Source organism: Jaculus jaculus, chromosome 9 (assembly GCF_020740685.1).
Source record: "Jaculus jaculus isolate mJacJac1 chromosome 9, mJacJac1.mat.Y.cur, whole genome shotgun sequence".
Taxonomy (NCBI): domain Eukaryota; kingdom Metazoa; phylum Chordata; class Mammalia; order Rodentia; family Dipodidae; genus Jaculus; species Jaculus jaculus.
In genome coordinates, this window is record NC_059110.1 from 122914410 (window position 1) to 122941503 (window position 27094).

Genomic DNA, 27094 nt, shown 5'->3' on the forward strand with positions numbered 1-27094 from the left:
CTGGCCTGGCAGCTAGTTGATTTACTAGGGCATTAGACAGTCATGTGAGGAACTTGGTTCTTGTTTTTCTTGAGGTGAGTTAACCCTTACACTCACCATCCTTGCTCAAATGCTAATTCATTGCCTGGAGGGCTTCTGCAGAAGAGTGAAACTCAGTGGTCCAGGCTGGCTAGAGTCTAGGAACCTCCTGTCTCCTTGCCCTACCTCTGGGAGCACCGTCTTCTAGGGAGGGACTCCTCTCAAAGGTCAAAGAAAGTGGTTGTGTGGGTGTGGGCCTGAGAAGAGACGCCTATGGTAAGGGCTGGCTTACCATCACTTAACTGTCCCTCCCCTTCTGAGAATAATTGATTGCATATGTGGTTATGAGGAAATTATCACCAGGACTCAAGTGGAGAGTGGCTGGGATGGAGGCCTAGTAGCCTGCATCTTTGGTGCAATAGTGGACATGCAGGCCACCGTGTTTCTTGTGGCTGCTTGGTCTGGCATGTGGTCCTCCCCACCTCTACTGCCCTGTCAGCCTCTTTCCTCTGGAATGAGGGACTTCCGAATCCTCTCTCCAGGACCAAGTTCAATGGCTTGTCCATGACATGGAGCCTCTTTTGTTCCACTGGGTAGGGCCTGTGGCCAAGGCCCACTCTTGGTTCCTGGTTTCTTGTCTGCTGGGAAAGCCTCCCTATGTTCTGTCCTTGTCCAGGCCTGCTAGGTTATCCAAGCTCCAAACCTGTGTGACTGTGTCCCTTCCCCTTGATCCTCCTCCAACCCAAATGTAAAGTTCTCAGAAGGCTTCCAAAAGAGCCACAGCCCATCCATGGAAGGTTCTTGAGCAGGGCCTTAGAATGAGGGAGGGGAGCCAGGCTGACTCACAGAATTCACTATATAGTCTCAGGCTGGCCTCAAACTCACAGTGACCTTACCTTAGCCTCCCAAGTGCTGGGGTTAAAGGTGTGAGCCACCACATCCAGCCAAAAGTTTTTAAACAAGTTTTAAACTTTATTTTTATTTATTTATTTGAGAGAGAGAGAGAGAAAGAGGCAGAGACAGGAAGAGAGGGAATGGGTGCACCAGGGCCTCCAGCCACTGCAAATGAACTCCAGATGCATGCATCTGACTTATGTGGGTCCTGGGAAATCCAACTGAGGTCCTTTGGCTTTGCAGGCAAATGCCTTAACTGCTAATGAGCATCTCTCCATCCACCCCCCCAGCCACAATTTATATGTTTAAAACAAAACAAAAAAATATATATATATATGTGTGTGTGTGTGTGTGTGTGTGTGTGCAAGGAAAGAGAGAGAAGAGAATGGGCATACCAGAGCCTCTTGCCACTGCAAACAAACTCCAAACACATGCAACACTTTGTGCATCTGGCTTTCTGTGGGTACTAGGAACTCAAACCTAGGCTTTCTGGCTTTGAAAGCAAGCCCCTTTAACAGCTGTGCCATCTCTCCAACCTCATCCTTGGCTCTTGATAGGAGGGAAAGACCACTAAACCAGTATGTTTGTTGACAACACAGCCAGATTTGGTAGAATCCACCAGGTGGCTCTTACACCAGGAAAACAAGGCAGAGGAGGTTACCAGGGCACCATGGGTGTTCAGAGGGCTCTGCTGGAGCCAGGGCCTAGCCAGCTCTGGTGGTGTGTGAGGGGGGTGTGCCGAGGGTGGCCTGAGATCCTTCTGACACAACCCCAGTGATACATGTTCCAATGCATCCAGCTCTGAGCCATGGACAGGTGGTGACACCCAGCCAACCACAGTGACAGAGCTGGGGTGCATGGGACCCCTGGTGGAGTCCTAGGGAGCCAGGTGGGTAGCACTTACTTCTGTGTTTGTGTGCCGTGTGTCTGTGTGTTCATGAACGAGTTCTAGATATGCATGCCATAGCCCATGTGTGGAAGTCAAAGGACAAACTTGGGGGCAGGGTGTGGTTGGTGTACCCCTTTAATCTCAGCACTCAGGAGGCAGAGGTGGGAGGGTCATTGTGAGCTTGAAGCCACCCTGAGACTTCATGGTGAATTCCAGATCAGCCTGGGTAGAGTGAGACTTTACCTCAGAAAACAAGCAAACATAAAAGGACAAATCTGGGTGTCCCCCCCCTTGCCTTCACCTTCTCTAAGGCACTTTGCTTCTCACTGCTGGGTATGCTAGGGCAGCAGGCCCAACAGGCGCAGGGATTCTCCTGTCTCTACCTCCCATCCCAGTTCAGACCACTGACATCACAGACACTTGAGCTATCTGACTTACAGAGGTTCTGGGGATCCAAGCTCAGAGTGTCACATTTGTGCAGCAGGTGTTTGTACCATCTCCCTGGTCCACACCTACTTTTGAAAATGTCAGGTGCGGGCTGGAGAGATGGCTTGGTGGTTAAGCGCTTGCCTGTGAAGCCTAAGGATCCCAGTTCAAGGCTAGATTCCCCAGGACCCATGTTAGCCAGATGCACAAGGGGACGCACACGCGTCTGGAGTTCATTTGCAGTGGCTGGAAACCCTGGCGCTCCCATCCTCTCTCTCCCTTTCTCTCTCTCTCTGTCACTCTCAAATAAATAAATAAAAATGAGTAAAAAAAAAAATTAAAAAAGAAAAGAAAATGTCAGGTGCGGGGCTGAAGAGATGGCTCAGTGATCAAAGATGCTGGCCAGCCTAGGTTCAATTCCCCAGTACCCACGTAAAGCTAAATGCACAAAGTACACCTGTGTCTGGAGTTCATTTGCAGTGTCAGGAGGTTCTGTTGCACCCATATTGTCTCCCTCTCCACATCTTTCATAAATTAATTAATTAATTAAAGAATAAAATAAAATGTCAGGGGCTGAAAAGATCCATTAGTGGTTAAGATGGCCCTATCCCCTCAAAAAAAAAAAAAAAAAATCCCTAAGCCAGGCATAGTGGCTCATGTCTTTAATCCCAGCACTCTGGAGGCAGTTAGGAGGATTGCCATGAGTTCAAGGCCACCCTGAGACTACATCCTGAATTTCAGGTCAGTCTAGGCTAGAGTGAGACCCTACCTCAAAAAAAAACAAAAAAGGCCCTTGCCTGCAAAGCCTAAGGACAGAGGTTTGATTCCCTAGTACTCACAAAAAATCCAGATGCACATGGAGTTCATTTGCAGTGGTTAGAGGCCCTGGTGCGCCCATTCTCTCTCTAATACATGAATAAGTAAAATATATATTTAAAAAAATGAAATGTTAGGTGCCAGCTAGGCGTGGTGGCTCAGGCCTGTAATCATAGCATTTGGGAGGGTGAAGAAAGATTACCTCAAATTCAAGGCCAGCTTGGACTGTCTCAAAACAACAACAACAACCAAAAAAAAAAAAGGCCAAACCAAATTCTGTTGCCTCTGTTGACTGTACCAGCTGCCCCTGTGGGAGAGCAGACTGGCAGGCAGGCCCTGGCTGCCCCACCTCTCCTGGCCGACCGAGCCATGGGTGGGGGCCTGGCTGATAGCGGGCCTCTGAGGGCTGCAGGTGTTGGCAAAGCCTGGCTGTAGGGCCGCGGCCTCTTAGCAGGGGTGCCTGGACCTGCTTGGGTGCCTCCGACCTGCGTGCGCCTCGCCGTTTCCCCATCTGGGTGAGACCGCGCGCTCCCTTCCGAGCGAGTGGGTGTAACGCCGTGGGAGTGGCGCGCGCCCCGCCCGGGCTCTGCCCTCTCCTCCCAGACTGGTTGTGCCGGAGCGGGCTGCGGGCGCCAGGGCATGCGCGGGCCGGGCCGGGCAGGGCGGCCGCACCTACAGGGAGGGGTCTCCCAGAAACTTCCTTCCCTGGCCGCCGCTGCACCCCGCCACAGCCCGGCTGGTAGCCTGCGAGGACGCCCGCCGCCCGCCCGCCCTCCTCCCCAGCCCGAGCCAGCACCTGTTGCACCACCATGTTCAAGGGGCTGAGCAAGGGCTCCCAGGGGAAGGGGTCCCCCAAAGGCTCCCCAGCCAAGGGGTCCCCGAAGGGCTCTCCCAGCAAGCACAGCCGGTGAGCGAGCGGGGGACAGGGGCAGGGAAGCTGGGGTCAGGGTGGCGCAGGGTCCAGGGGTTCCAGCTACCTGGTGGCAGCAGCTGGAAGTCCAATGCCGGCATTTGGTGTCCCGGGGAGGCCAAGGGCCCAGGGGTGGACTCTCTCCTCCCTCGAGAGATGCTGGTCCAGGGAGAACGCCAGTCCTGGCGGGAAAGAGGGGATGGTTTGCGGCTGCCCACATACATGCTCCAGGGGAGGTCCAGGGGACACCCGCAGAGACTGCACTGCAGGAGGGCCGCTGGCCTGGGTGACTGGGAATAGCCCAGCCCCGTTCCCTGACTGCCGCTCTGCTCTGAGGTTCCTCTCGCCTTGGATGAGTCTTGGAACCTGGGCAGAAGGACCAAGAGGAGCAAGGACAGGATTTCTGTGTGCCCCAAGTTCTCACTCCAGACCTCCCATGTCTCCTTAAAAAGTTAAGGGGGGTCTAGGACTGGGCATGGTGGTGCACACTTTTAATCCTGGGGGGGGGAGTTCAGGGGATCTTTTTCATATGGGGGGAGGGAAAGCGGGGCCTCCCTCAGCTCAACAGCTCTCTTCAGATGGCTGCGTTCACCGTTCACTGGCTTCAGCCCCTCTGTAGGAGGAGGTGGCAGCCTGCCTGGAGCCAGGTGTCGGGATGCAGAGGTGGCAAGATAAGAGCAGATGAAAGACTAAGGTTCAGGGGGTACCCATTAGCAGGATAGGAATCAAGGCGCCAACCTAGAGGCTGGGCATCTGGGCAGACAGGAATGACAGTGGTTAAGATTCACTGGAGTGACCTGTCCCCCTGGGGCGCTGAGCCCAGCCCAGGGTGGAGTGTGCAGCTCGTGGAGGGAGCAGCTCTGCTGGGCAAGAGCCATCCCCTCCTTCAGCTCATCTTTACTGAGCACCTGTCTGTACCCGGTGCCAGAAGCTCTGTGGATGCCCCTATATACAGAATGGTGAGGTCCCCACCTTCTAGGTGCTCACACTAGAGCAATGAAAATCATCATGTATGGTGCCAAGTCTGTGTATGGCTCTGCACTGGTGGTCTAATGGGTTCTTTCAATGCTTCCAATAACCCTGTGCGAGCCGGGCGTGGTGGCGCACGCCTTTAATCCCAGCTCTCAAGAGGCAGAGGTAGGATGATTGCGGTGACTTTGAGGCCATCCTAAGACTGCATAGTTAATTTCAGGTCAGCCCAAGCTAGAGCAAAATCCTGCCTTGAAAAACAAAAACAAAAACAAAACAAATACAATAATAAAAAAGCCTGTGTGAAAGATATTAAAACTCCACTGTAGCCAGGCATGGAGACTCACACGTATGATTTCAGATTTGGGGGGCTGAGGCAAGAGAACTGCTGTCAGTTTGAGGCCAGCCTGGGCTACAGAGTAAGCAACTGTCTCAAACAGCAAAATGAACAAGCAAAAAAATAAATAAATAATTTTTTTTAATAAATAATTTTTAACGAGTAATACTGGGTGTGATTAAATATATCTTCAATCTATCCCAGGACTCCAGGAAGGGGAGATAGGAGTTCAAGGCCAGCCAGTGGCTACTATCCAAATAGAAATGATTTAAAAAAAAGGGGGGGGGCTGGAGAGATGGCTTAGCAGTTAAGCGCTTGCCTGTGAAGCCTAAGGACCCCGGTTCGAGGCTCAGTTCCCCAGGTCCCACGTTAGCCAGATGCACAAGGGGGCGCACGCGTCTGGAGTTCGTTTGCAGAGGCTGGAAGCCCTGGCGCGCCCATTCTCTCTCTCTCCCTCTATCTGTCTTTCTGTCTGTGTCTGTCACTTCTCAAATAAATAACTAAATAATTTTAAAAAAGGACCAAACCCAGGTCACTGTGATCACAGTGTACTTTTATTTATTTATTTATTTATTTATTTATTTTTACATTTTTTTTTGGTTTTTTTGAGGTAGGGTCTCGCTCTAGCTCAGGCTGACCTGGAATTCACTATGTAGTCTCAGGGTGGCCTCATGGAGTTCTTTTAGATCACCCTGTCTGCGTGGAGCACTGCCCCTCTGCTTCAGGGGTCAAAGTTCAAAGTGCATCAGTGGAAGCTTCCCCTCCCCAATCACTCCCACAGGAGGTCCAAACCCATGAGGTTTGGACCACTTTGCCCTTTTTCAGATCTGCTTGACTCTGACCTCAGAGTGCCAGCCCGCGGTAGGAGATGTGCAGGACTGTAGAGCGTGCTGGATGGAATGCATGGAAAAGAACCCTGGGGCTTTGCAGCAGGCTTCCTGGCACTGTGACAGAGCATGCCAGGTCCCAGTCTGGGCTCTGCTTCCTTGAATCTGGAGGGAGCATACTGGGGTACCCTGGCCATCTCTTGGCCTCTCCCTGCCCAGCACTGGCTCCTTTAGATGGTTGCTTAAGTCTATACGCTGGCAAAGCCCTTGTGGCTAGAGGAGAAGGGTGGGAGTGAGGAACACAAAGTCATCAGTCCCTTACTTCCAGCTAGCCTAATCAGTCACCCCTCCTGGGGCCAGCCAGACCGCTCAGGTAACTCACTTTCTCCCTGAGCCACCTACTCACCACTTCCAGGAAGTGGGCAGGTGGTTGGTCTGGGTGGGGAAGTCTGAGCCAGGCCAGTTGGCTAAGGCTGTGTGTGCGCTGCTTGAGGTCCACTTGCTCCTCAGCACCGCCCCCCTGGACTCTCCCCACCTGAACCACCATGCAGGAAACCACCTGGAAGGCTGAGCTTTGCCAAGTGCCCCGGGCCATGGACCATGGCGGTGGGGGTGCAGGCAACTTCACTTGGCAGGCTCAGAGGGTCTTGGTCTCATGCTGCCCTCTGTCCCCTATCACCCACCAGGGCTGCCACCCAGGAGCTGGCCCTGCTCATTTCACGCATGCAAGCCAATGCTGACCAGGTGGAGAGGGACATTCTGGAGACCCAGAAGAAGTTGCAACAGGTGAGGCCGGGAGGCCCAGAGTCATGCCCGCTGTGGTGGTGAAGAAAGGTAGACTTCCTGGTCCTCCACTGGCCCTGCCTCAAGCACAGTGGCAGGGAGGGCTCAGCCTCTCTTCTGGGCTACTGTGGAAGTCAGAGAAGGGCCCAGGTTTGTGTCTTGGCCATCTGCCCCACGAGAGCTCTGGTCCTCAGCTTGGTGGGCCTCAATATGGGACGATGCAGCCAGGGTCCCAGGGCTGGAGTACAATCTAGCAGGAATAGGTTAGTGTGGGCACTGGGCCCTTGCAAGCCTCTGCGTCCCACCTCAGGACCGGCAGAACAGTGAACAGAACCAGACGCTGCAGCACCAGCAGGAGACGGGTCGCAACCTGAAGGAAGCCGAGATCCTGTTAAAAGATCTCTTTCTGGATGTGGACAAGGCCCGGCGGCTCAAGCACCCACAGGCGGAGGAGATCGAGAAGGAGTGAGTGGGGTGGGGCTCATGACCAAAGCGGGGCTGGGGGTCCTGAGAAAGTCTAGCCCAGCCCTGACCTTCTGGCCCCCTCCTTGGCAGCATCAAGCAACTACACGAGCGGGTGACCCAGGAGTGCGCTGAGTACCGCGCCCTGTATGAGAAGATGGTACTGCCCGCTGACGTGGGGCCCCGGGTGGACTGGGCCCGTGTGCTGGAGCAGAAACAGGTTAGAGGCACCTGTCCATCAATACACCCTTGAGGAGCTCAGAGTCATACCTAATGCAGTCAGAGAGCAAAACAGAGGAACCTGTATGGGGGCTTGACTTTGAACCTGGAGCTAGCTCATGGGTCCAGGAGGAGGGCCAGCAGAGCGGACAGTGCAGTTAGGAAAAGTTTCCTGCAGGAGGAGGCATGTGGAGGTGGGAGGGCTTAGCTGGATCAAAGTGAAGTGTGAGGACATACCAAAAAAAAAAAAAAAAAAAGCAAAAACTCTTGCTAGGAGGATGGGGGTTCAACAGGAAGTGGGGTTTCTGGATGGTGGGCACAATCAGGTCAAAAGACACTGTTGTGTTTGATGCTACAGTAGCTGGGGTGTACTGATGACCACAAAGGGCAGCGGGAAAGGGCCTGGTTATAACATGGTGTGCTGAGGATCCTGGAACTGGCTGTGTATGTTCAGGCAGCGGGAACAGGAAGGAAAGCTGGGAACCAATGGAAATTGGACTATGATTCTGATGGCCACGGGAGAATGGCATGTCCTCTAGGGGGCGCAACAACCATTCCTCCACAAAACGACTGTTTCTACGGTCGAGGGGAGGGCTCGGGACCCTTGCTGGCCAGACTGAGGGGTCTGCTCTTCTACAGAAGCTGGTCAGTGAGGGCCAGTATGGACCTGGCATGCCAGAGCTGGAACAGCAGGTCGCAGAGCACAACATTCTGCAGAAGGAGATCGAGGCCTACGGCCAGCAGCTGCGGACCCTAGTGGGACCGGTGGGTGCATCCCTGGCCCGCCCCAGTCCCCTACTTTCTCCCTTGACAGCGGGGCTAGATCTGTTAACCTTGTGGGGGGAGAGTGGTACAGCCCATGTACTGGGTACCGTCTCCCTGCACCCTGCGTCTCACTGGCCCTGTTTCTCTCCTTGGACGAGTTAGGACGCTGCCACTATCCGGAACCAATACAGGGACCTACTGGTGAGCAGGACTCAGGCCTTGCTGGAGGGAGGGGACGGAGGACTGGGTCTGGGTGCTTGCACCCTTGATGGGGCCACTGTTGTCTGGGTGCACCGATGGCACCTCTCGCCACCGCTTTCTCTCCTGAGCACAGAAGGCTGCTTCGTGGCGCCGGCAGAGCCTGGGCAGTCTGTACACGCACCTGCAGGCCTGCACGCGGCAGCTGGGCGCCCTGGCGGAGCAGCAGAGCCGCATCGTGCGACAGGACTGGAGCGACCTCATGGCCGACCCCGCGGGAGTGCGGCGGGAGTACGAGGTGGGCGGGGACAGGCCGGGGCGGTGGGGATGGCCAGGGCCAACCCGGGGCTCACCGATTCCCCCCTTCACCACCACCACCCCCACGCTGCATGTCCCCAGCACTTCAAGGAGCACGAGCTGCTGGGCCAGGAGCAGAGCGTCAACCAGCTGGAGGATGACGCGGAGCGCATGGTGGAGCTCGGGCACCCCGCCGTCGGGCCCATCCAGGTGCGGAGGCCCCGCCCGCAGCCAGACCCGTTCCCCCTCCACCCCCGCTGTCGGCGGGATGCAGGGCTGGTGGGCGAGGCATAGGCTGAACTCCCACTGTCGGGTTCCGCAGGTCCACCAGGAGGCCCTGAAGACAGAATGGCAGAACTTCCTGAATCTGTGCATCTGCCAGGAGAGCCAGCTGCAGCACGTGGAGGACTACCGCAGGGTGAGCTGCGGCCGGGGAACTGGGCTGGTAAGCCCCGCGTGGGGTGCACAGCGCCCCGCCGGAGGACCACGCAGGACCCACGCCATCGCGAGAGGCAGGGACCTCTAAAAAAGACCCCAGACTTGTCATTGTGACTAGGAACCAGAGGGATAAAGACATTCTCAGCATTTCACTAGGGGGGATTTTTGTCCCTTGGGGGTAATGAAAAAAAATAAAAAATATATTTTTGTTTACTTAAGCGAGAATAGGGCTGGGCGTGGTGGCGCATGCCTTTAATCCCAGGAGGCAGAGAGAGGTAGGAGGATCAGTTCAAGGCCGTCCTGAGACTACATAGTGAATTCCAAGTTAGCCTGGGCTAGAGTGAGACCCTACCTAGAAAAAACAAATAAGAGTGAGAGAGAGGAAGAATAGGCTGAGCCAAGGCCTCTTGCCACTACAGCAAACTCCAGACAAGTGTCACTTTGTGCATCTGGCTTTATGTTGGGACTGGGGATTAGAACCCTTGCAGGTTCGCTTTGCAAGCAAGCCAGTGCCTATAACCACTAAGTTATCTCCCCAGCCTGATTTTTCCCGCCTTTGGAAACAGGGTCTCATGTAGCCTGAACTCACTCTATAGCTGAACTTCTGACTCTCCAGTGGGGAGATTACAGGTCTGGTTTGCCCCTTGGTGCTCGGATAGAACTCAGGGTGTGCATGCTGGACAAGCACTCTTCCAACTGAGCTGCATCTCCAGCCCTTAAGAATTCTGTTTTTAAATTAAAAAAAAATTATTTATTTGAAAGAGAAAGAGACAGAAGGCAGCAGCAGCCGAGAGAGAATGGGTGTGCCCGGGCCTCTAGCCACTGTTAATGAACTCCAGATACATGCACTACTTTGTGCATCTGGCTTATGTGGGTACTGGAGAATCGAACCTGGGTCCTTAGACTTCACAGGTAAGTGCCTTAACCACTAAGCCAGCTCTCCAGCCCTAAGTAGATATACATACTTTTAATTTAGATTGGAAAGGGCTGGGGAGATGGCTCAGTGGTTAAGAGTGCTTGCTGCTTAAGCATGAAGGCCTGGAAGTGCCTGAAACCTCCCAAGTTCAACTTCCCAGAACCTACATTAAAAAAAAAAAGAAGAAGAAAAAAAAGTAGGTGGGCTGGAGAGATGGCTTAACGGTTAAGGTGCTTGCCTGCGAAGCCTAAGGACCCATGTTCTACTCTCCAGATCCCTTGTAAGCCAGACGCACAAGGTGACGCAAGCGCACAAGGTCTCACATACGCACAAGGTGGTGCACGTGTCTGGAGTTCGAGTGCAGTGGTTGGAGGCCCTGGCACGTCAATTCTCACTCTCTCCTGCTCTTTTGCATAAAAATTGGGGGGAGGGCAGTCTGTTGGGCCTACCTCAAAGGAAAAAAATCAAAGCTTGGCATGGCCACGCATGTCTAAAATGTGGGGCTCACTGTTCTGCTGCAGCTCTGGGTGGAAGGAGAGTCCCCTGTCTCCAGGAAGTACTCAGATAAGCCATAGAGAAGGGCACTTAAAGTCCTCTTCTAGCCTCCACACATAATGCACAGCACATCGCACACCACACACATTCTGTACAAACACACACACACACACACACACACGCACACACACACACATTGAGATTGGTATACCGGCACACACTTGTAATCCTAGCATTTGGAAAGTGAAGATCTTATGTCAAACAAACAATCAGGGCTGAAGAGGTGGCTTAGTGGTTAAGGAGCTTGCCTGCAAAGCCAAAGGACCTTGGCTCAATTTCCCCAGGACCCACAGAAGCCAGATGCATAAGGGGGTGCATGCATCTGGAGTTTGTTTGCAGTGACTGGAAGCCCTGATGTGCCCATTCTCGATCTCTCTCTCTCTGCCTGTTTGTCTCTCTCAAATAAAATTAAATTAAAATAAATAAAAGAAAACCAGCTAGGCGAGAGGCAGAGATAGGAGGATTGCCATGAGTTTGAGGCCACCCAGAGACTACATAGTGAGTTCCAGATCAGCCTGGGCTTGAGAGACCCTACCTGAAAAAATCAAAAGAAAAATAATTAGGGAGGTTGACTCTGTAGTTAAAGTGTTTGCCTACAATGTCTAATGACCCAGGTTTGATTCCCCAGTATCCACATAAAGCCAGATGCACAAAGTGGTGCCAAGCATCTGGAGTTCATTTGCAGTGGCTGGAGTCCCTGATGTGACCATTCTCTCTGTCTCTCTTCTCTCTAGCTCACTATGCTTGCAAACAAATAAATAATAAAAATTAAAACAAGCAGAAAAAGAAAACAAAACATTAAGAAAGGGAAAGGTCAAAGGGGAAAGTGGGAGGAGGGAGGGTATTACCATGGGGTATTTTTTATAATCATGGAAGTTGTTAATAAAAATTTTGAAGAAAAAAAGAAAGGGAAAGGGCCAGGCATGGTGATGCACACCTTTAATCCCAGCACTCAGGTGGCAGAGGTAGGAGGATCACTGTGAGTTTGAGGCCAACCTGAGACTACATAGTGAATTCTAGGTCAGCCTGTGCTAGTGTGAGATTCTGCTTCAATAAAACAAGGCTGGGTGTGGTGGTGCACATCTTTAATCCCAGCACCCAGGATGCAGAAGTAGGAGAATTGCCATGAGTTCAAGGCCAGCCTGAGACTATATAGTGAATTCCAGGTCAGCCTGGGCTAGAGTGAGACCCCTACCTCAAAAAACCAAAACCAGGACCAGGCATGGTGGCACACGCCTTTAATCCCAGCACTCGGGAGGCAGAGGTAGGAGGATCACCATGAGTTTGAGGCCAGCCTGAGACTACATAGTGAATTCCAGGTCAGCCTGAGCTACCTCGGGAAAAAAACAAACAAACGAGGAAAATCATTTTCAGTGAACAAAAAATGCCCCTTTTAAAAGTTTCCACTGCCTGGGATGTAGTTCCCTTTTATTTTGCTGATGGAGATTTGACCTGGTTTATGTTTAACAGGTTAGCTGTCTTAGATTTAGCCTGGTATGGGTTTAGTCCATCTTGTGTCCAGCTGGTTTGCAGGCTCAATGGGCAGCAAGTTGCCCCCAGCTCTGCCCTTGACCACCCATTGACCTTAGTTCCAGGAAGAGGTTGACTCGGTCAGCCAGACCCTGAAGAAGCTTGGCTCCAGCTTGGACACCAAGTATGGCCCTGCCGCTGGGGGATCCGCCATGGAGCTGCTGAGACAGCTGGAGGTGAGACAACCCCACCAGGACATCTGGATCCTGCTCCTGGGAGTTGAGCCCACTCTTCCTGGGCCTCACTTCTCCCCACCCAGGTTCTCAGTTCAGCTCCAAGCACCCACCTGGGGGATAAGAGAAGGAGTTCTGTGCTCGCTTCGGCAGCACATATACTAAAATTGGAATGATACAGAGATTAGCATGACCCCTGCGCAAGGATGACATGCAAATTCATGAACCATTTCATGTTTTATTTTATAATTTTTAAATTTTTTTGTTTATTTTTATTTATTTATTTGAGAGTGACAGAAAGAGAGAGAAAGAGGCAGAGAGCGAGAGAGAGAATGGGCACGCCAGGGCTACCAGCCACTGCAAATGAACTCCAGACGCGTGTGCGTGGGGAATCGAACCTCGAACCAGGGTCCTTAGGCTTCACAGGCAAGAGCTTAACCGCTAAGCCATCTCTCCAGCCCCATCTCATATTTTAAAAGAGAGAGCGGGCTGGAGAGATGGCTTAGCGGTTAACGCATTTGCCTGCAAAGCCAAAGGATCTCAGTTCGACTCTCCAGGACTCACGTAAGCCAGATGCAAAAGGGGGGCACATGCGTCTGGAGTTTGTTTGCAGTGGCTAGAGGCCCTGGCGCACTTATTCTCTCTCTCATCTCTGCTTCTCTCTCTCTCTCTCTCTCTCTCTCTCAGCTAAATAAATTAAAATAAAAGTTTTTTAAAATAAATAAATGAAATAAAAAATAAAGAGAGAAAAGGAGTTCCGCTAGTGAGAATAGACTGCCTACTTACTAGCCAGCTCCTGGCCTCCCTGCCCTTCAGAGTACCCACTTGTAGTGTGACAAGAGCCACCTGGGGGAGCTGCCCGGTCCCACTGTGGCAGCCTGTGGAGTGCCAGCCTGCACTCCCCGTGCTCCCCACCCCCATGAGCCTGTCTTAGAACTCTACCTGATGAAGGCCAGACCCTGACCCTCCAGGAAGGTAGAAATGGGGCCAGCGGCCTCCAGCACCCCTGCCCTGAGCCTCTGCTGTCTGGGGCTCCCCGCAGGCAGAGGAGAAGCAGCTGGCTATGGCTGAGAAGGCCATCGGGGACCTGCAACGACAAAGCCGGGAGGTGGCCCCTCTGCCACTGCGCAGGAACCCGCCTGAACAGCCTCTGCTCGTGGACAGCATCTGCGACTGGGACTCGGGAGAGGTATAAGTTCTACCCGCCTGGCCTCGCCTACTCCAGACCCCTGTCCTCCTAGGCAACCCTGACCTGGCCCCAGACAACTTCTGTCCCATTCTAACCCACCTCACCTTGCCCCTTCCCATGCCTCACTCCTTCCCCTGACCCTGCACCCCCCCAAAAAACTCTTCCTATCTCTGATCCGCCCCATCTCTACTCTAGTCCCACATATCCCTACTTGGGCCCCAGTTGCTGCTGCTGCCCTCACCCATTCCTGTCACCCAACTCCTAGCTGTCTCCTCGTCCCCTACCCTGGATCCTACATGAGCCCCTCCCCATCTGTCCCCCAGGTGCAGCTGCTTCGGGGAGAGCAGTACAGACTGATGGACAACGCCGACCCACACACCTGGGTGGTGCAGGGCCCTGGAGAGGACCCCAAGAGTGCCCCGGCCGTCTGCTTCTACATCCCAGCTCCAGATCCTGAAGCTGTGGCCAGGGCCTCCAGGTGGGTCAGGCCAGGATACCCACAGGCACCAAAGCCAACTGCCCCCAGTGCTGTCTTCTGAAGCAGCGAGTGTTTGGTCCGGGAGGAGCGAGAAAGGGGGTGCCACCCTTTTTCTGATCTCCCTTTCCAGCCTGGCGTTGGAGCTGCAGACCCTGAAACAGAAACTTCCAGCAGTCCACAGCCACCTGAAGGCTGTTGCTGCAGAGTCCTTACAGCCTGGCCAGCAGGGTACCAGAGGCTTGCCGAGGACGGGGGTGTCGGGCTGGGATGGGTAGAGGGTGAGCCTAAATTAAGAATGCCCTCTCTGGGGACTTCATCTCCAGGGATGGCAAGTCCTTGGACCTGTCCTTTGCTTGGTTAGGCCCAGCCAATCTCCCAGCACCCCTACCTGTGGTCACCCAGGGAGGGCCTACCCCAGACCAACATGATGTCTGTCTCTAGCTCCAGCTGACTCGGCCCCAGCAGACCCACAGGCCCAGAAGCTGCTGACACAGATGACTCAGCTGGATGGGGAACTGGGGCAGATAGAGAAGCAGGTGCTGACCTGGGCCCGGACTCCCCTCAACCGCTCTGCTCTGCTAGAGGACCTGGAGAGCCGCACCCGTGGACACAAGGTGGGTGGACAGCCATTAGGCTGCAGAATAAGAAGGGGCCCTGCCCTAAGGGTGCACACACTTGGGGCCCAGGAGGAGGAGAGTAGACAGTCCAAAGTTCAGAAAAGAGGGTTTAGCCCAGTGTAGTGGTGTACACCTTTAATCCCAACACTTGGGAGGCAGAGGATCACTGAGTTCGAGGCCACCCTGAAACTACATAGTGAATTCCAGGTTAGCCTGGGTTAGAGCGAGACACTAACTTGAAAAACAAAAACAAAACATAAAATAAAATAAAAAGTATGGGCTGGATGACTTAGCGGTTAAGGCGTTTGCCTGCCAGGACCAAGGACCCAGGTTCAATTCCCCAGGACCCACGTAAGCCAGATGCACAAGGGGGCACACGCATCTGGAGTTCATTTGCAGTGGCCGGAGGCCCTGGAGTGCCCTTTCTCTCACTCTCTCTCCCTCTTTCTCTGTCAAATAAATAAATAAAAATATTTTAAAAAATTAAAAAGTACCTCAGAAAAGAGGGTTCTTATCTAGGCTCTTGTACTGTCACCTTAGGTTAGTCATTTAACCTCTTTGGGCTTTGGGTTCCTTATGCCTGAAGTGACACCCAGCTCAGTTAGGCTACACCTGGGAGTTTTTCTAGTTAAGCTTCAAGAACAGCATGGGAACCTGGGATAAACCTTAGGAGTTGATTTTTCCCCTTGCTTTAGGAGGAGCCTTTCTGGATTGTGTAAATGTTGTCAAAAAAGGCCATGTTTCATGAGAAACTCACCACTGAGAGTGCTCTGAGTGGAAGCTGTCCTTCTCCGCACCCAAGGGCACCACTCTATCTTTCCAAACCGGTTTCTGTTCAAATACAGTGTACCATTTGTGTTTGGTTTTAAATGGTTTTAAAAAATGTGAACCATGTTGTTGAGACTGTTGTGCAACCTGCTCTTACTGCCACGCAGTGGGGATGGTGGGAAGCAGCAGGTCGGCTGGGCTGGGGCGATGGGGGGGCTTCCCACGGGGAGGTAGGTGCTGCAGGTGGCCAACAGCAAGCTGGGTGCTCATTGGGGGGTCTCAGACAGGGTACTTGTGTAAGGCAAGTGGGCAGATGCAGGATGTCTGTCCAAAATATTTTTTTTAATATTCTATCTATTTATTTGAGAGTGTCAGACAGAGAGAGAAAGAGGCAGATAGATAAAAGAGAGAATGGGTGTGTCAGGGCCTCCAGCCACTACAAACGAACTCCAGACATGTGTGCCCTTTGTGCATCTGGCTTACGTGGGTCCTGGGGAATCGAGCCTCGAACCAGGGTCCTTAGGCTTCACAGGCAAGTGCTTAACCGCTAAGCCATCTCTCCAGCTCCGTATTTTTTTTAAATTAATTTATTTGGTAGCAGAGAAAAAGAGAATGAAAGGAAATGGGGGCACCAGGGTTTTGTGCCACTGCAAATGAACTCTAGATGCATGTGCTACTTTGTGCATCTGGCTTTTTGTGGGTACTAAGGAATTGAACCCAGACTGTCAGGCTTTGCAAGCAAGTGCATTTAACCACTGAGTCATCTATCTAGCCCAAGCAGGCCTTGGTGTTTTTTGTTTGTTTGCAAGCAAGCACCTTTAGTCATTGAACCATCTCCCAGCCCAACCTTATTTTTTTCTTGATTTTTAACTTTATTTATTTTTTATGTTTGAGAGAGAAAGAATGGGCACACCAGGGCCTCCAGCCACTGCAAATGAACTCCAGATGGATGCATGCACCCCCTTGTGCATCTGGCTTACATGGGTCCTGGGGAATTGAACTGAGATCCTTTGGCTTTGCAGACAAATGCCTTAACTGCCAAGCCATCTCTCCAGCCCCTTTTATTTTTTTCAAGGTAAGGTCTCCCTCTAGCCCAAGCTGATCTGGAATTCACCATGTAGTCTCAGGGTGGCCTCCAACTCACAGTGATCCTCCTGAGTGCTGGGATTAAAGGTGTGAGCCACCACTCCCGATGTTTTGTTTTGTTTTTTAATTAAATTAAATTAATTAATATGCAAGCAGAGAGAGAAAACAAAACAAAACTGGACATGCTAGGGCCTCTAGCCACTGCAAACAAACTCCAAATGCACACACCACTTTGTGCACCTGGGTGCTAGGGAACCCAACCTGGGTTGTACTGAACCTAGGTCATTAGGCTTTGCAGGCAAGCACCTTAACTACTGAGCCATCTCTCCAGACCTCGACCTTGGGGTTTTTTTTGTTGTTGTTGTTCTTTGTCATGAGGTAGGGTCTTGTTATGTAGTTCAAGCTGGCTTTGAACTCTCAGTCCTCCTATCTCTGCCTTGCACAGTGTTGGGATGATAGGCATGGGGCACCATACTCTGTGGTCTTTGGGTTTTGATGCCACAGCGCTACCTGTATCAGAGGTGTTAGTGGGTCATGAGACGCCCAGTCCAACTGGATATCCTGAGCCATGGTGCAGCATCAGAACTAGTGTGTGTCTTACGGAGCAGATGAGCTCATCACTGATGAGAAAGAGAATCCAGTAAGCCCAGGTGAACAGAGCCACAGCTCTGCCTGCACAGTCCTGAAGCAAATGGTTGAGGGTCTGAAGGTGAGCCGGACAGTGATGTGAAAATGAAAACTGTGTGCCTGGCTCTTGCTGCTAAGGTCATTTCTAGCCCCCATCCGTCATTCTGCGGAAGAAGAGACTTGAGGGGGTTCAGCAAGGTTGGCCTGCCCTGAGCCACCCACCTGGGGACTAGAAGGACCAGTCCTGAGCTCCAGCTTAAACCTCCACATCTTCCTGCCAACGTGGGCACAGGCTGAGGTGGCCTCTGGGTCCTTGACCCTATCCTTTCCCCAGGGAACAGCACAGCGCCTGCAGAGCCTGGGAGCTGAGAAGGAGGCGGCCCAGCAGGAGTGTGAGGCGTTTCTGTCTGCAAAGCCCGTGGGCCCCGCTGCCCTGCAGCTGCCAGTGGCCCTCAACAATGTCAAGAACAAGTACAGTGACGTGCAGATCCTGTGCACCCTCTACGGGGAGAAGTGAGCACTCAGGGGACAGGGTCATGCAGTGAGCGTCACAGTATGAGGCCCAGGTGTCTATCTGATTGTGGCTTCCTTGTCACAGAGCCAAGGCTGCCCTGGGCCTGGAACAGCAGATCCAGGATGCAGACAAGGTCATCCGGGGCTTTGAGTCCACCCTAGCACAGGAGACCCCCATCCCTGAAGGGTCAGGGGCACTGCAGGAGAGGGTCTGCGAGCTGCAGGTAGGAGCCGTGGGAGCTTCCTGGTGGGAGGAAGCAGGTGTGTGTGTGTGGAGGGGGGGGTCGTCTGTCTCGCCCAGTCTCGAGCACGCACTGCGACGCTGCTGTGTTCCCTCATTGTGCAGCGCCAGCGGAGGGAGCTCCTGGATCAGCAGGCCTGTGTGCTGGGGCTGCACCGGCAGCTGAAGGCCGCTGAGCATGCATGCAGCGCCTTGCAGAATAACTTCCAGGAGTACTGCCAGGATCTGCCACGCCAGCAGCGCCAGGTGCGGGCCCTCACCGACCGTTACCATGCTGTGGGAGACCAGCTGGACCTGCGGTGAGTGGGATGTGACTTCTCTCTGAGGCTTTCCCTCACTTCTAAAATGGGATGGATAAACCAGGCGTGGTGGCGCGCGCCTTTAATCCCAGCACTCAGGAGGCAGAGGTGGGAGGATTACCGTGAGTTCAAGGCCACCCTGAGACTAGAATGAATTCCAGCTCAGCCTGAGCTAAAGTGAGACCCTGCCTTGAGAAACAAACAAAACAAACTAAAAAAAATTGGAATGGATAATAACCCTATTTATCACCCTAAAACACGGGCAAGAATTGGGCATTCTATCTGTGAATCCCCAGCTCCACCTAGGGTCTGAAAGTAGGAGGCCTGCATGGCAAGTCACTCAGGCTGGCGAGGCATGCACCAGACCTTCAGTGTTCCCAGAAGACAGCTCTCACTTCTGGGGCCTTGTCCTACAGGGAGAAGACTGTGCAGGACACTAGCCTCACCTTCCAACAGTTCAAGAACCGCAGGGACAACCTGAGCTCCTGGCTGGAGCAGCTGCCCCACAACCAGGTGCGGCCCAGCGACGGGCCCAGCCAGGTGGCCTACAAGCTGCAAGCACAGAAGGTGAGAGGTCAGAGCCACGTGGGGCTTCAGGAGACTTGAGGGCAAGTGAGGACCCTGCCTCCAGCTGGTTTTAGTAATCCCCACCTTCCTGGCTGCCTGCCCAGCGAGGACCTCTGCTTGAGTACGTGTGGCCCCCTAGTGGCTAAGGCTCAGAAGTGCTCCAAGAGGGCTGGGGAGGTGGCTCAGCACAGCCTGCCTTGCCAGCATGAGGACCTGAGTTTGGCACCGATGGAAAAACGTCAGGTGTGGGCTGGAGCGATGGCTTAATGGTTAAGGCACTTGCCTTGAAGCCAGATTTGATTATCCAAGTTCCACATAAGCCAGATGCACAAGGTGGCACATGCATCTGGAGTTTGTTTGCAGCAGCTGGATTTTCTGTCTCTCCACCTTTCTGTCTCTCAAATAAATAGAGGCGTGGTGGTGAGTACCTATAATCCCAACACAGGAGAGATAGATACGGGGGGACCCCTAGGGCTTGCTGGCTAGCTAGTGTAGCTCAAGGAGTGAACCCTGGATTCCCAAGGTAGTGATGAAGGAAGATACTCAGTTGACCTCTGACCTCCACATGCACACACGCACACACACACACACACACACAAATTCTAAGAAAAACTTCAAGAATCCTGTTTAGATCCGGACTTGAAGGCACACTTGGGAGGCAGAGGTAGGAGGATCACCATGAGTTTAAGGCCACCCTGACACTGAGTGAGACCCTACATCAAAAAAAAAAAAAAAAAAAAAAAAAAGTTCCATGCAGAGGGACTGAAGTCCAGGGAAAGAAGGGAACAGTGGGCAACCAAAGAGAAGCAGATCATCTAGACCCTTCAGACACAGAAAGGAAGCTGGGCTAGATGCTGTAACATTGGAAAGTCCTGGGAGAGGCGCCACCCCCAAATTGGGGTTGGAAAGTTGGTTGTGGCTCCCAGTGGAGAATGGCTAAGAGGTGAGGATGGAGACGGAGACGTCCCTGACGAGCCCGGACAGAAGGTCCAGGTGAGAGAGGGGCCAGAACATATCAGTTTGAATTGTTACCGGTAATGGTTGGGGTTGAGTGCATCACGGTGATAAGTGAATCAAATGGGGCAGCCAGAGTCAAGAATGATGTGGCTGAAGGATGATGGTAGCAGTGGTGGCTGTGACCCCAGTGTGCTTATAGCAAGAAGGGAGGGAGACAGTGCAGTGGTTAAAGGCACTTGCTGGCAAAGCCTAATGGTCCGGGTTTGATTCCCCAGTAAACCAGATGCACAAAAAAGTGGCACATGTGTCTGGAGTATATCTGTAGCAGCAAGAGGCCCTGGTGCGCTCTCTGTCTCTCCCTCTCCAGCAGATCTGTGCTCTGAGCCCTCTGGGATTCTGCTGCCAAAACAGAATTCCAAGGGCCACCCGGCAGGATAACAAGTCTCTCGCAAGGGCTGGAAAGATGGCTTAGTGGTTAAGGTGCATGCCTGCGAAGCCTAAAGACCCAGGTTCGATTCTCCATGTTCCACATGGTGCACATGGTGCATGCTTCTCGACTTCCTTTGCAGTGTCTAGAGGCCCTGGTGTGCCCATTCTCTCTCTCCATTTCCCTCTTTCTGTCTCTAATAAATAAATAAAAATAATTTTGGGATTTTTTAATTTTTTTAAATTTTATTATATTTGTTTGAGAGAAAGAGGCAGAGAGAGAGAGAGAGAGAGAGAGAGAATGGGTGCACCAGGGACTTCAGCTGCTGCAAGTGAACTCCAGACATATGCACCACCATGTGCAACTGGCTTACATGGGTCCTGAGGAGTCAAACCTGGGTCCTTTGACTTTGCAGGCAAGTGCCTTAACTGCTAAGCCATCTCTCCAGCCCAAATAAAAATAAATCTTGCCGGGTGTGGTGGCACATGCCTTTAATCCCAGCACTCAGGAGACAGAGGTGGGAGGATCACCATGAGTTCAAGGACACCCTGAGACTACATAGTGAGTTCCAGGTCAGCCTGGGCTAGAGAGAGACCCTACCTCAAAAACAAAAAGCTTAACAAATAAGTAAATAAAGTAAATATATTTTTTTAAGTATCTACCAAGGAGATGGAGGAGAGAGAAAATGGTGTTAGGGAAGGCAGGGGCTCCCCATGTCTCAGCAGCCCTTCTTGTCCCCTCTGCTTCTGAGCATGCTGGCTGCCTGTGGCCCTGGAGACGCTGGCTAGAGGAGAGGGATGTTTCCTGGCCCCTGTGACCCTTGCTTTCTCCATGGCAGAGGCTGATACAAGAGATCCAGGGCCGAGAGCGGGACAGGGCCATGGTGTCCCGTCTCTCCCAGGACCTTCAGGCAGCTCTCCAGGTAAGCACTTTGACTTCGGCCTGTCCTCCTTAATCCCTCAGCTGTCCCTGTTTCCTCACACTCGGTCTCCACCACTGACTGTTCTCTCTGCTCAGGACTATGAGATGCAAGTGGATACCTACCGTTGCTCCCTGGAACCCACCCTGGCAGTGTCAGCTCCCAAAAGACACCGAGGGATTTCCCTGCAGGAGAGCATCCAGGCCCAGGTACGGCAGGCCCTTAGTATTGGGAGCTTTTCAGGTTCTCGGGCAGTAGCTGACTCTATTCTCTCTCCCTTCCTCTTGTCATCTTTAGGAGAACCATCTAACCAAGGCTTTCACTGAGGTGGCAGCTGCCCACCAGCAGCAACTGTACCAGCTGGAGTTTGCCAGAAAGATGCTGGAGAAGGTACAGAAAGGATGCCCCATTGTTCCCATGCCAGCCAACCTGACCAGGTGTTGACTTAGATGTCGTCCCATCTCCCCTGCAAAATTTGTAGCCCCTGGGCAGTCTTAGACACTGGGGCTCTCCCCAGAGGTAGTTACAGACTGATGCCTGTCCCAGGCAGGCTCTGGAAAAGTTCCTCACTTCAGTCATGACTGAGCACTGAGGCAGTCTCTTCTGATGGGGACAGGTCCTCTAACCTCAAAAAGCAGAGAAAATCTCCGCGGTCCTCATCCATAGGACCATAGGCGACAGGCGACTTAGACTTCCACTGCTGGGAGGATGGAGGGCAGGAGCTTTCCATGGCTCCTGGGTATTGGCTAACTTTCCTCACCTCCAGCCAAATTCAGCCTCTGCCAAGAGTTGGCAAGGCTTAGGAGGGTCCTGTGTGCACTGTATATTACAGAACAGGCCTGAACCTTGCCTTGCATCCTAACGGAAATGGCATTCGTAAAATCCTGTATCCAGGTTCTTCCGCTCCACTGCCCATGATCTATCAGGAAGTCTCAGGAAATAGGGAAGGGTCTCCGATTTCAGTGGTGGAGTAGAAAAACCCGGCACCGGCCAGACATGGTGGCACACACCTTTAATCCCAGCTATCGGGAGGCAGAGGTAGAAGGATTGCTGTGAGTTTGAGGCCACCCTGAGACTACATAGTGAATTCCAGGTCAGCCTGGGATAGAGTGAGACCCTAACTAAAAAAAAAAGAAAAAGGAAAATAGGGTTTCAATCTTTTCTTATCCGGGCACTCCCCCTTTTTCCTCTCATTCTGCAGAAGGAGCTCAATGAGGACACCCACGTGACCCATGATGCAAAGCAGGGGTCTGAAAGCCCAGTCCAAACTGGGAGGGAGTCCGAGGTCCTGAGGAACCAGCTGGAAGAGGAAAGGAAGCGGGTGGCCCAGGTGCAGCATGAGCTGGAGAAACAAAGACAGCAGCTGCTGCAGCTGAGGACCCAGCAGCCCGTGGAGAGGCTGGAGGAGAAGGAAGTCATGGAGTTCTATCGCGAGCCCCAGCTGGAGAGCAGTGTGGCCCGGCTATCATCCCAGGTGGAGGAGGAGGGCAAGAGGCGGGCCGGCCTGCAGGCGGAGCTGGAGGCCTTGGCCCAGAAGGTCGTTCAACTGGAGGGCAAGAGAAGGACCACGCAGCCTCATCTGCTGACCAAGGAGGTCACCCAAATTGAGAGGGACCCTAGCCTGGACAGCCAGGCGGTACAGCTGCGCAGCGAGATGCAGCGGCTGCGTGGGGAGGACACCGTCTTCTCAGCCCAGCTGGAGGAGCTGAAGAATGAGCTGCTGGCCCTGGAGCAGAAGGAGGTGAATGTGAAAGAGAAGGTCATGGTGAAAGAAGTGGTCAAGGTAGAGAAAGACCTGGAAATGGTGAAGGCAGCCCAGGCTCTGAGGCTGCAGATCGAGGAGGATGCTGCTCGGAGGAAGCAGGCCGAGGAGACAGTGGCCAAGCTGCAGGTTCGTATCCAAGACCTAGAGCAGGTGATCAGCTCGGTGGAGCCCAAGGTCATCGTGAAGGAGGTGAAGAAAGTGGAGCAGGACCCCAGCCTTCTCAAAGAGGCCTCCAGGCTGAGGAGCCTCCTGGAGGAGGAACGGAACAAGAATGCCACTCTCGCCAGGGAGCTGAGAGACCTGCAGGGCAAGTACAGTGTGGTTGAGAAGCAGAAGCCCAAGGTGCAGCTCCAGGAGCGAGTCCACGAGATCTTCCAGGTTGACCCGGAGACGGAGCGGGAGATCACGCGGCTGCGGGCGCAGCTGCAGGAGACGGCGGGCAAGAGGAGCGAAGCGGAGCAAGAGGTGGAGAGGCTGCTGCCCGAGCTAGAGCTCCTGCGCGCCCAGAAGCCCACAGTGGAGTACAAGGAGGTGATTGAGGAGGTGGTGAGGCACGAGAAGAGCCCGGAGGTGTTGCGGGAGATCGACCGCCTCAAGGCCCAGCTCAATGAGCTGGTCAATGCCAACGGGCGCTGCCAAGAACAGCTCATCCGGCTGCGTGGGGAGCGGGACGAGTGGAAGCGGGAGCGGTCCAAGGTGGAGACCAAGATGGTGAGCAAGGAAGTGGTGCGCCACGAGAAGGACCCGGTGCTGGAGAAAGAGGCCGAGAGGCTGCGCCAGGAGGTGCGGGAGGCTGCCCAGAAGAGGCGGGCTGCCGAGGATGTGGTCTACGAGCTTCAGAACAAGTATCTGCTGCTGGAGAGGAGGCGGCCTGAGGAGAAGGTGGTGGTGCAGGAGGTGGTGGTCATGCAGAAGGACTTGAGGCTGCGTGAGGACCACAGTCGGTTGAGCCGCAGCCTGGACGAGGAGGTGGGCCGCCGGAGGCAGCTGGAGCGCGAGGTGCAGCAGCTCCAAGGCAGCGTGGAGGAGAAGGAGGGCCTGCTCAACTTCCCTGAGGACCGCGGCAGGAAGCTGGCCGTGGAGAAGGAGCTGCGGCAACTGACCCTGAAGATCCAGGAGCTGGAGAAGCGGCCTCCTGCCGCACAAGAGAAGATCATCATGGAGGAAGTGGTCAGGCTGGAGAAAGACCCGGATGTAGAGAGGTCCACCGAAGCCCTGCGGCGAGACGTGGATGAGGAGAAGACCCAGGTGATGAAGTTGCACCGCGAGTGCAAGAACATGCAGGTTCAGATCGAGCTCTTGGAGAAAAGCAGGCCGCAGGAGAAGACCATCTACAAGGAAGTGATCAGGGTGGAGAAGGACCCAGTGCTAGAGGGTGAGCGAGCCCGGCTATGGGAGACCCTTCACCGGGAGCGAGCAGCCCGCCAGGGCCGGGAGGAGGATGTGCGGCGCCTACGGGAGCGCATCGACAGGGCTGAGGCACTGAAGAGGACCTGGTCCCGCGAGGAGGCCGATCTGCAAAAGGCCCGCGACCAGGCGAGCCAGGAGCGCGGGCAGCTGCAGCAGGAGCTGCGGGAGCTGGAGCGTCACAAGCAGCAGAGAGTGCTGCAGCTGCAGGAGGAGGGGAAGCTGCTCAGCCGCAGGACCGAGAGCGAGCGGCAGAAGGCAGCCCAGCGGAGCCAGGTGCTCTCCAAGCTTGAGGCAGCCATTATCCATGAGAAGGACCAGATCTATGAGAAGGAGAGGACCCTCAGGGACCTGCATACTAGAGTGAGCCGAGAGGAGCTCTGCCAGGAGACCCAGACCCGGGAGACCAACCTGTCCACCAAGATCTGCATCTTGGAACCCGAGACTGGAAACGACATGTCCCCTTATGAGGCCTATAAAAGGGGAATCATTGACAGAGGTCAGTACCTCCAGCTGCAGGAGCTTGAGTGTGACTGGGAGGAGGTCACCACCTTGGGCCCCGGTGGAGAGGAGTCCGTACTCCTGGACCGCAAGAGCGGGAAGCAGTACTCCATTGAGGCCGCCCTCCGCTGCCGCCGCATCTCCAAGGAGGAGTACCACCTCTACAAGGATGGCCGCCTCCCCATCTCTGAGTTCGCCCTGCTCGTGGCAGGGGAGACCAAACCCTGCTCCACACTCTCCATCGGCTCCATCATCTCCAAGTCTCCACTCTGCTCCCCAGCTGCCCAGAGCGCCAGTTTCTTCTCCCCAGGCCTGTCTCTTGGGCTTACGGATGACAGCTTCCCCATCGCTGGGGTTTACGACACAACCACAGACAACAAGTGCAGCATCAAGACGGCTGTGGCCAAGAACATGCTGGACCCCATCACGGGGCAGAAGCTGCTGGAAGCCCAGGCAGCCACAGGGGGCATTGTGGACCTCCTCAGCCGAGAGCGGTACTCTGTGCACAAGGCTGTGGAGAGGGGACTCATTGAGAACACCTCCACTCAACGGCTACTCAATGCTCAGAAGGCCTTCACTGGCATCGAGGACCCAGTCACCAAGAAGAGACTGTCAGTGGGGGAGGCCATCCAAAAGGGCTGGATGCCCCAGGAGAGTGTATTTCCACACCTGCTGGCGCAGCACCTTACTGGGGGGCTCATTGACCCCAAGAGGACGGGACGCATCCCCGTCCCTCAGGCTGTGCTCTCAGGCATGATCAGTGAAGACCTGGGCCAGCTCCTGCAAGATGAGTCTAGCTATGAGAAGGACCTAACAGACCCCATCTCCAAAGAACGCCTGAGCTACAAAGAGGCGATGGGACGCTGCCGCAAAGACCCCCTGAGCGGCCTGCTGCTCCTCCCAGCCGTGCTGGAAGGGTACCGCTGCTATCGGGCGGCCTCTCCCACCCTGCCGCGCTCCTGCGTGCGCTAGGGGCTGAGCACCCCTCCTCACCCGGGAGCATCATGATCCCAGAGAGTCTTTCCTCTGTCCATCCATCACTGTCTTACTCTCAAACATTTATGGTGTTGGGCTCCCTCCTCAACCACTACCCATCCCGCCCCATACTTCCAATAAACAGATCCTCCCAGTACCTTGTCTCGCCCACATTTGAGGACGCACAATCAGTGTGTCTGGAGGTTGCGCATAGGGACAGCATTGCTTGGAAACTTCCCCAAGTAGGGGTGGATGTGCATAATTTGCTTCCTGAGAAGTGATGGTGGTTGTTTAGATTTAGGATAGGGATGTGGTAAGTCATAGAAAAGAGACCAGGGACTGGGGAGATTGCTCAGTGGTTAAAGGTACCTGCCTGCAAAGCCTGATGGGCTGGATTTGATTCCCTAGTTCCTACAGAAAGCTACATACAGAGCTGGAGAGACGGCTTAATAGTTAAGGCATTTGCCTACAAAGCCAAAGCCCCAGGTTCTGCTCCCCAGGACCCACATAAGCCAGATACACAAGGTGGTGCATGCTTCTGGAGTTCGTTTGCAAGGGCTGGAGGCCCTGATGTGCCCATTCTTTCTATCTACCTCTCTCTGTGTGTCTCTCTCTCAAATAAATAAATAAAATTAACTCATGTTATTTAAAGAAAACAGCTAGATACAAAAAGTGGTGCATGTGTCTGGAATTCATTTGCAGTGAGAGGATTCCCTGGCTCACCTATACTCACTCTTTCTGTCTTTCTCTTTTTGTGGGGAGGGATTTCAAAGCAGGGTCTCAGTCTAGTCCTAGGCTGGCCTTGACTTCACAGTGATCCTCCTACCTCTGCTTCCCAAGTGCTAGGATTAAAGGCATGTGCTACCATGCCTTGCTTGTCTGTCTGTCTGAAATAAATAAAAAAAATTTTTTAAAGGGAGGGTGTGCTGGAGAGATGGCTTAGCAGTTAAGGCACTTGCCTGCAAAGCCTAAGACCCATGTTCCACTCTCCAAGTCCCATGTAAGCCAGACGCACAAAGTGACACAAGCACCCAAGGTCACACATGCACACAAGGTGCCACATGTGTCTGGAGTTCAACTGCAGTGGCTGAATGCCTTGGTGTGCCAACTCTCGTGTACATGCACGTGCACACATGTAAACAAAAAAGCTAATCCATTGGGCTTGCCTCAAGAAAATGGGGGGTGGGTGGGCTGGACCAAAGGTAGTGAGTTATCTCAATTGATTGTTCACAGTCAGTTACAGATTGAACTCCTTGTTCTATACTTTCCCCCCTTCTCACTACTGCACTTGACTAGTCTAAAAAAAAAAAAGAAAGAAAAGGAAAAAAAAACTGGG

General features: G+C 53.6%; 1 protein-coding gene and 1 non-coding gene across 2 annotated transcripts; both read left to right on the forward strand.

The window, feature by feature from the left end:
- Nucleotides 1-3838: 3838 nt before the first annotated feature.
- Evpl (envoplakin) lies at nt 3839-26187 on the forward strand. Its single transcript, XM_004655200.2, has 22 exons — nt 3839-3950; nt 6773-6872; nt 7180-7334; nt 7425-7551; nt 8190-8315; nt 8478-8516; nt 8650-8811; nt 8913-9020; nt 9133-9228; nt 12309-12425; nt 13465-13611; nt 13935-14089; nt 14220-14317; nt 14531-14703; nt 17522-17700; nt 17786-17924; nt 18047-18240; nt 18657-18807; nt 21030-21113; nt 21209-21319; nt 21408-21500; nt 22312-26187. The coding sequence occupies exons 1-22, from the start codon at nt 3853-3855 to the stop codon at nt 25753-25755; spliced, it is 6096 nt and encodes a 2031-aa protein (XP_004655257.2). The 5' UTR covers nt 3839-3852; the 3' UTR covers nt 25756-26187.
- Nucleotides 12560-12663, forward strand: LOC123463745. Its single transcript, XR_006639132.1, has one exon. It is a non-coding gene; the product is annotated as a U6 spliceosomal RNA (small nuclear RNA).
- Nucleotides 26188-27094: the final 907 nt, after the last annotated feature.

Coding starts and splice junctions, on each gene's coding strand:
- Evpl (XM_004655200.2), top strand. CDS start 3,853: ATGTTCAAGGGGCTGAGCAAGGGCTCCCAGGGGAAGGGGTCCCCCAAA. Junction 21,114..21,208: donor ACCTTCAGGCAGCTCTCCAG/GTAAGCACTTTG, acceptor CTCTCTGCTCAG/GACTATGAGATGCAAGTGGA. Junction 21,501..22,311: donor CCAGAAAGATGCTGGAGAAG/GTACAGAAAGGA, acceptor CTCATTCTGCAG/AAGGAGCTCAATGAGGACAC.